The sequence below is a fragment of the Pholis gunnellus genome (genome assembly GCF_910591455.1).
Source record: "Pholis gunnellus genome assembly, chromosome: 23".
NCBI lineage: Eukaryota > Metazoa > Chordata > Actinopteri > Perciformes > Pholidae > Pholis > Pholis gunnellus.
In genome coordinates this window covers 2,185,552-2,195,212 of record NC_136550.1, presented here as the reverse complement: position 1 = coordinate 2,195,212, position 9,661 = coordinate 2,185,552, and the positions used below count along the sequence as shown (strand labels likewise).

At 43.7% G+C, this 9,661-nt stretch overlaps 1 protein-coding gene across 1 annotated transcript in view; it reads right to left on the bottom strand.

Annotated features, from left to right (window-relative positions):
• shroom4 (shroom family member 4) overlaps positions 1-9,661 on the bottom strand; it is a gene marked incomplete at both ends in the record, with an annotated part of 41,208 nt that extends 31,547 nt beyond the window's left edge. The window contains one exon of the mRNA XM_079184376.1: positions 9,539-9,661. Coding sequence (XP_079040502.1) covers positions 9,539-9,661 — 123 coding nt within the window. The remainder of the gene's footprint in view (positions 1-9,538) is intronic.

Sequence of the window (9,661 nt, the reverse complement as noted above, 5' to 3'; positions counted from 1 at the left end):
AAAGGAAAAGAAGAGGAGATATAAAAGGAAGGAAGGGGACACACGAGAAAGGAATTGAAAGAAGGGGAGGTAAGGAGACAAGAGGAGAGGAAAGAAAAGACAAAAAGGATGAAGAGTAAAGGAGTTGTCAGGCAATTTCGCCATTAAGATATTTTCTAAATGTCGGTGCCATGGAGGTCACCCAGAAGGGGGCGGGACTTCCCCAAATGGCCTTAAAGCTCCACACTTCACCAGATTTAAGGGTTCGATTCTCCTCGTGGCTTCTCAGGTGAAAGAGTTCCTGTTCTCCACGTGGGAGAACCAGAGGATGCTCACATGACTCCTCGTCTCTCTGCAGAGCTCTGAGGAGGAAACACCCTCCCTCAACCTCTGGCCTCCGGTCTGAGCCGTCAGAGGTCCTCCTCCTCTTCCTCACGCCCACGCTCACACAAGGCCTCCTTTATGAGGAGGAGGAGGAGGAGGAGGAGGAGGAGGAAGAAAAAGATCCCACGCTCACACCGAGAGAACCAACAGATAGATGTGTTTGTGTCCTTAAAGGGTCTTCAGTGGGACTCTTTAAGGGAGTGAACAGGACAATGAAGCCCCAGAAGGAGAAGCTTTCTCTGGGTCTGCAGCGTGGTGGAGACGCCTGGTCCTCCAGAGGGAGGACATTCAATACCAGAGAGAGAGGAGGAGAGAGGAGACGAGAGGAAGGGATTGAAAGAGGAAAGGAATGAAGTAGATGAAGAGTAAAGGGCTTTGCCCTTATTCTGGGCTTCTTGTGGACCTTTAAGCCCTCTCCTCTGATCACAACAGGAAACCAGAGGAAGGTCCTGAGGCTCAGTCACATGATGAGCATCAACATGTGAAGGACACGAGTCGTCTCCTTCCCTCAGGTGAACAGAGAGAGGTTTGTTTCAGCTCCTCCTCTCTCTCACATTCACTTCATGTGTCTCTAGAAGCTTCTTCATAAAAACATGTTACACACAGACTAGTGTTCACATTATAGGTTATTTATTTTACTTTATATTATTTTACATGATTTAATTTCACTTTATTTTGATTTGTTTTATTACATTTTATTTTATTTTATTTTACATTATTTAATCTAACTTAATTCTGCTTTGTTTTATATTATTTTACATGATTTAATTTCACTTTATTTTGTTTTGTTAGATTTAATAAAATTTGTATTGTATTTAGTTTTATTTTAATACACTTTATTATATTTAATTTCACTTTTATTTTACTTAACTTTATTTATTTTTATTGTATTATATTATGTTATATTATATGTAAGACCCTGGGGCTTTTTGGGGGGTATAATAAATTATTATATGACATAAATGTCATATAATACTCATGTGAAAACCTTGCTGTTATAGTTTATATTTTAAACATGTAGTGTGAAATAAACTGCTGGAAGCCCAATAATTAAAAAATAAAATAATGATAATAAACAGCACTAATTGGGTGAATCCTAGTTTAAACTTGGCGTGAGTTTATTTACTTTATTTGCTGATCTCATAAAGATCAATGCAGAGCAGAATAAAGTTTAAAGATCAACACCGTCCTCACTTTCTGTGTTTCTTCGTCGCCTCCGAGCGTTCCTCCACTTAGCCGACTCAGCGGTTCCTCATGTTTGTTTTTTAGATCCTATGAAAACAGTTTTTAACCACTCAGGAGCTGAACTGAATGCTGGGAGTTTAGAGTCAGCGTCCACAGAAGAAACGCGACTACAAAGAAAACAGACGTCACTGAGCCCGCCCACGGCGTTTGATTGACAGGTGATCGTTCTCGCCACCTTAAGCTCCAGTAAAACCATTGAAACCCGACTTTAATCCGGGTAAACACGCCCCCTCGGTACACACTCAGAGCTGACGGCCACATCAAAGCTCTACTACCCAGAATGCTTAGCGAAAGGAGCACCCCCTGAAGACACGCCGGCCTGTCAGACCCTTAACCCTCAACTGTCATCCACACATCATAGAAACAAACACTCCAACTCCCATAATCCACCACCACAACACACACACACACACACACACACACACACACACACACACACAGACACACACACTTGTGTACATGTACACACCAAAAGGGAAAAAGTCTATTTTTGGGGCTGGATTAGAGCTCTTTGGGTTGATATGGGGACGCCACAAACACACACAGCTTTGAGAGGTTTTCAGAGGAGCTGTGAGCGAATAGAAACACAATAAAAACATTAAAAAACACACACAAACACACACTAATCTGGTTATGCAGTTTGGGAGTCTTAAATCCCTTTTCCGTTCACCTGACCCGCTTAAAGGCGTGTGTAACCACAGTGGCTGTAAACGCTGGATTAACACATTTCATTTCCTGTAACCTTCACAATAAAGGTCCCTCCGTTAAATGTGCTGCTAACTCTTCCTCCCTGCTGTATTAGCAGACCTGTTGTTAGTGAATAGCCGCTAACAAAGCGCCGCTAATTCTCTGATTCACAAATTTAATTTCCTGTAAATGTTTCACAATAAAAGCCCCACCGTTAGCACTTCCTATACTCTTCACAATAAAAGCCCCCCTCCCTGCAGTATTAGGTAAAACAATTCCTGTTCAAGAGTAGCTGCTAATAAAGCACAGCTACTTCGGTGATAAACACATCGCATTTCCTGTAAATCCTTCACAATAAGAGTTCCCCCGTTATCATTTCAAAATAAAAGTCCCCTGTCAAATGTCTGCTTATTCTTCCTCCCTACACTATTAGTAGACCTGTTCTTACTGGAGAACAGAAGCTGATAAAGCGGTGTTTATTCTGTGATTAAATGAGCTTAATGTTACATTCAGCTTCATTAAAAAGGGAGATTCTGGTGTTTTTCACAAACAAAGCTTCTCTTGTTCTCTTCCACTCCTCATGCCCAAAACCACAGCGGCTAATTTAAATGCTGCTTGTCGTCATGTGTTGTTTTGTCCGAATGAGTGTAAAGTCAGCATGACCCCCCCCCCCACCAGTCATGATTATGTAAACAGACATAAACGCACCGTTATCTTCCTTTAAAGTAAACGTGACAACGTCGCCTCATGATGCTGATACCAGGTCGTAAAGTCCTTATTTCATCTTTTTATGGTTGTTCAATTCGTGGGAGAGTTGAAATATATACTACACACACACACACACACACACACCTCTGGCTGTGTGTTTCTGGTGGAGTATGGAAGCCATTAGATCCGGTGACCAGCGCCGACAACGGCAAAGGTTAAAGGGTCGACGGGCTGCGTTGATCCATCAATGTCGTGTGTGTGTGTGTCCTCATTATCACATGCGCACACTTAAAGAAGGGTGAAACATTAACTTCTTAACGTGCACTAAATGACCTCTCCACTGAAATCTGCTCCAGACACAAGGAAGTGCATTGTGTGTATTTTTACTTTCTGTCAGATCAAAGCGGCTTCGCCAGCTTTCTCCGTTCTTTTTGGCCCGTCTGGGCTTCCATTCAAGTATTTTTATGAGACTCGTGACGTATCACACTGGAAAAGTCAAAGCACCCCCAAAAAATAAATCAATCAAAATCATGTGTTTTGACGAGAAAGCCGTCTTTTGATCGTAGATCGAGAAAGTATCGGACATTTAGAGAACTGATATAGTGTAGTGTAAAAACAAACCGGTTTAACACACAACAAACCACAGCGAGCGATGTGTTCAGAGGCAGACGAAAAAGGCAGGAAATGTGGCAGCTGTGTGGAGACATCTGAAACCTTCTCGTCTGTCTTTTGATCTATTATCTCTGCGTCCACCTATTGTCCATCGATCAGCCGACAGCTAAAGACAAACCCACGCTCTCCGTTCCTCCATTCACATCTACTCGTCTTCCTTTCTCACAGACTTTCATGCACAGCGCGCCCCGTCTTCATTGGACCTTTTCATCCTCCTTAATCCACCGTCTTCCTCTCGGTCCTCCTCATCGTTCTTTACATCGGTAACACTTGTGGAAACCTGAAAACCAGAATCGCTGAAACCCAAAAGATGAAACAATGTGAGCAAACTCCTCATAAACCTCTGACCACACCCTCCTCCTCCTCCTCACTGCTCCCACGACTTCCCCACTCACAGCTTCCATTCCTCCAACGAGGAGAGGACGTGAGTAAGGGGGGAGGAAAGGACGCCACCGAGGACAAGACGGGAGGGACGCCGACCGAACCCAGGAAACGCAGACGGTCCCTGTGTCCTTCTGGACCACAAGCTGGAGCCGACCCGCCGGCGTAGCCTCGATGAAAACAGTTTAGCAATAAACTGTAAACGCGTGAACACAGACGCACGGAGAACGCTGTGATTGTAACAGCCCCGCTTAACCCGACAGAACAAGAGTGGAAACTGCTGCTAACGACGCAGCTTCTCCAAAACTAAACCATTAAAAATCTAAATAAAGGCTCCACTGACTCCAGGTGTTTGTCATCTGGACTCTAACAAATGAAATCTTTTCCACTTTCACATGTTCACACCTCGCTGTAGCTCACACAAAGAGTGCCTGGCTGAAAGGGAAAGTCAGAGCGAGTTCGAGGCCCTGAAGGCTGCTCTGATGTTATTCGTTATTAAATTCGTTATTATAATCTGAGAGACAAGGACAACATGGCTGACGTGTGTGTGTGTGTGTTGACCCCCCAGTGAGAGGGTAAAATGCAGAGCATCGTACAAAAACAACAACAACAGCAGCCTCAGGTCAGGACTTCCACACACACACACACACACACACACACACACACACACACACACACACACACACACACACACACACACACACACACACACACACACACACAGTTAATGCGTTACGTTTGAGGGTCTCTGTACCGACACACCTACGCAAGGAGAGGTTGTTATTTCAGTGTGTGAGTGAGTGTGTGTGTGTGTGTGTCTGCAGACGTAGCCTAAAAGAAACAGCTAAAGGCTCCACAGATCAGAGATAGACACATTCCAACCCCACCCTGACACACACACACACACACACACACACACACACACCTAACTAAGTATTTAACAATCTTTTCCTAAACTACGGAGTTTCCTGTGAAGACGGAAGTTTAAAAAATTAGTAACTTTTCGTAGGATATCGTACGAACCGTCGTCTACAGATACGTTGACTTATAACGTCCTGCTCACTAATCAGAGACAGCAATGCTTCAGCAACCATCACTTCTTCAGTCTAAAGCATTAAGAATGCCAAACTATAACCAACAACCTCACCATGCTCATCATTCATATGTGCCCATAAACGTCAAACGTCCGATTGGGCCAAACTGATTTAATAAGAGTGTTTTGCTCATTTTCTCTCAATGCAAAAGTGAACATAATGTGTTGGAAACATGAATACACTCCGAGTTCTCTCTGATCAATATGCTCTATTGTGCTGCACGACGCTGCTGCAGGACAGATGTTTTCGGTTAGTAAGGACAGTTATAGCACACACACACACACACAGTAGAGACAATAGCATCTCTATCTGATGGCATCCTCATCTACCCCCTGCAGAGCAGATTGCTACTGGAGGCTACCTTTACTGGAATGTAGGCAGCAACACACACACACACACACACACACACACAGCTGTTTACCAACCCAAGACATTTGGTTGCATACCTTCGACCACATGTCAAAACATTCCTTTCTAAAAAGAATCAGAGGATCTTTGTTGCCTCTTTTTTGGGCAAATCAAATTTCCAAACATGCATCTGCTGGAATGCACCCCACAGAAGAAGAAGAAGAAGAAGAAGAAGAAGAAGAAAAACCTCTTTCAGCCACAAATACAAAACAGGAGACTCGTGTAGCAGTTAGAGTTCAGTTTAGGGATGTTTGAACAACCCTGCATCACATAGTCTGCATGAAAGACGGTTAACGACCTTTTTGAGGACATAATCAATCTTTATAAAGAGGTATAAACCCAGGATGAACACATTGAATCCACAGAAACAAATCTGCATGAATCCAACACCAGACAACCACAATCTGTGAAGAGATCTTCTCATTGAAACTAAAGTAGAAGGAATCTCCGTCTGTTCTTTGGTTTCCTCAACAATCGATCATCCGAGTACAACTTGCATTAACCGAATGTGAAAGCCGGCCGTCATTTAGCTTGCAGGGTTGGGAAATCCCACGTTCGGAGAGTTTCTTAAAGCCCAATTTTGAAAAAAACGGATTTTCTTCGAATGTGAGTCAGTACGTGCTCGTTATTAGCAATTCAGACGACGTAATCTTGTACCACGATATCGCAAAATGTCATTTCTAGGGCCGTCATTGGCCGAAGAAATTCTCTTTGTCTGCTAATCGATTAGTTGACTTAATCGACAGACTTTGTCAAACTGAGTCCCAACATAAAGAATCACTTTAAACCTCGTGTTTACCACAGATGTGCTCCTACGTTTCTCGGAAATAAATCACCAAAAAAGAACACGTAAATTAAGACATAAATCACAAAACTACGTATTAAAGTGAGCCGAAAGCTGTTCTGTCAAACAACAACAATGGGAGGAAACTCACCACTCTGTCATCACAACGGGAAGACATCTTGAAGAAACTTTATTTGCAACTTTTTACGTGTACTTCCACCGACAGATGTTCAACAGGCCGATACGACCGACTCTCTGAATGACTGAGAGCTAACGGCTAACGGCTAACTCCTAGAGCAGATAAAACACCTTTAAACGCAGCTCATCAGCCGGCTGCAAAGACAACAAGTAGTGGAGTTGGATAATTGTGTGTATTGCACATGTATGAACACACACACACACACACTCTCACACTCACACACACACACACACACAGTGGTACTTTGTTATGCTGCCGGAGGAATGTTGACCAAATGGCTTATATCCCTCTGCTGTCTCAGACTCCCCTCCCCCCCTCCCCAAAAAACATGGACATCCTGAAAGGGCAACTGGCACATTTTCATGCACTCAATGTCTCACACACACACGTTTCAACCAACAGCAGACTCTGGCTGGTAGCTGGCTCTCACACGCACAAAAACAACACTTTAATAATCTCTTTAATGCTGACATAAATCAGGGAGAAGTAGCTTTACCATACAGGGCTGCAAGTAACAACTATGTGATGCGTTGTTTATAAAATTGAGGTAAATCCGAGTACTTATTTTATATTAATCAGGCTTGGTAATGCCTCTCAATGAAGAGCTAGAGGTGGTAAATAGGGAGAAATTAGGAAGTATTTTGGTTAGTTTGCGACCACCGGATTGAGATAAGAGGTAGAAAATGGAAGGATAAGTGTATAAAATGTTTTTAGTTCAATAAATAATCAAAATATAATACATTTCTAAATGGTATCATACAGAGAAAAGCAGCAGAATCCACACATTTGAGAAGCCGGAACTAACACATGCGAGGCTGGTAACCATTTGGAGAAACTGGCAACCGATTCCTCGCCTTTGGTTGCCATCGTTGCATCACTCTTGCATTGTTGCACGAGTCATTTTCAAATATTGCTGTTTATTAAATCAGAACCAGACAACGCTGCACATGCGTAATTATGAAAAGAAAGATATCGTCAAAATAACGCCACCGCGACGTCAACCGTTGGTTTGTGTGTTGTCGTTTTTTGAAGCCTGGAGTTCGTCGTTTCGGCGGTCGCCATCTTGGTTTTTGCAACCAGTCGTTGACACTGAACAAGCCCTTTTTTTTAAAGGCGACCAAAATGTCACAATTACCGCAAGAGTGTGTAGATGAAGCATGAAGTTTAGTTTTGTTCTCATTTAGCGGCTGGCTAGTTAGCTACCTGCTGCTAGCTTGTTTTCAATGCTAACTAACAGCCAGGAGCTGTCGGGTTCGTCATCTCTCCGCCGCTCGCACACTTCTTTTTGTTGCAATTTTTCAAAAACCACGCCGTAATATCTTTAAAAAGAGTGTTTTCAGGTGGCGTAAAGAACGCTCCGGCAGCCATATTGGAGAGTCTTCAGCTCTTTACTCGTCCTCCTCTGTCTCTCTGCAGAGAGAGGATTATGACTGTACTCAGCTGTGGTCCTTACAGACAGAACGTCCGTGCGGAGGCTGAAGGAAACTCTCTAAACCTAAAACACATCATGTCTTTCACACACACACACACACACACACACACACACACCTCAACTCCGCCTTCAGTCCGTGTTCCTGCCTTCCTCCTCTTTTCCTTCAAGGTCTTAACACTTAATCATTAAACACTTCGTTTTTTCTTCTGCATATCATTTTCCCGTCCGGCCCTCACCGCCTGAGCTACTTTATACCGTGTGTGTGTGTGTGTGTGTGTTTTAACTAGCCACTGGACACAAGACAGTTTGATTTTTATCTCCTTTAAGCAGTCACAGTCACATTTTCCCAGGGGCTGCTCTATGTGTGTGTGTGTGTGTGTGTGTGTGTGTGTGTTTCCAGATGACTGAGCCAGGCTTTTCCATTCCCTGCTGTGGTGCTGTGGTGAATATAGAAGTAACCTCCGGGCCAACATTTACACCACCGCTGCTGCTGCTGCTGCTTCTCAACAGAGAGAGTCGGTGAAGGAAAGACTGGAGAGCAGAGGTTGACCCGTCCGGTGGCCTGAACACACACACACACACACACATACATTCAGACCACCCCCCCCCTTCAGAAGAACACACCAATAATTACTAGCAGTAATTCAAAGACACCCTCCTTATTTCCAGCAGCTCACCGCCCGCGGCGTGAAAAAAAAACCGTGAGAGGAAACATCAAGCGCCCACGAACTTTGAGGTCAGAAAATCTGAAAACACACATTAAAACGTCTCACAAAGAGCTCAAACCCCCGAAACACTCTGCAGAAACACCACGCTACATGTCGTCGTGCACGTCCATCGACTTCTTTTGGTTCTTTAGGGTCTCATCACAGAATCACAATCTGTATTTTAGAAAGATTTCCACACACACACACACACACACACACACACACACTCAGCCGTCTGAGGTGGGTTTTAAGTCGTCTGTCAGCACTTGGGGGGGGCTTATTCTTTATCCCTCGCAGCCAATGAAGTGACAGGAAGATGAACAGAGCCTCATTTAGTCCAGGGATCCCTTTGGGAATTTTTTTAGCACCATTTTTGACCCCCAAAGTTTGAGAATCCAACTGCTGAATGACACAGATTTTACTCATGCACGATGACAGCTGACAAACATCAACTTCCCCCGGATATTTGCATGAGTTTAGGACAATAACTATGTATTCTCTGCAGAAGAAGAAGAGGAGAAATCGCATAGAGATGCAGAAAAAGCAGTTTGCAGAGGGTTATTTAAAAAAAATACTTTGTGCATTGGGTTGACCAGCAGCCTAGCAGACTGAAAAGCACATATGAATGAGGGAGCAGTAACACAAGCCTGCAAAACACAACCACAATTGCTGTTTTGGTGCAGCTGGAGTGCTGCAACAACCGCATCCTTACAAAATAAAACCCCTGCAGTAAAAACACTCTGCAAATATGAAGCCAAAAGTCGAGCTACAAGCATAACTATTAAGAAAATGATATGTTACGTGTAACAAAGTGCAGTATAAACCCACACATAATGTCAATTGTTATGGTAAACTCACTTTAGTGATGATGAGTGGCTCCGCGTGCTCGAGCCCTCCTTTCAGCGTGAACCCCCAAGGCGCGCCCCCGCTCAACTGGACCTGAATGTGGTGGAAAGAGACGAGCTGCTCAACCGTTTCCAT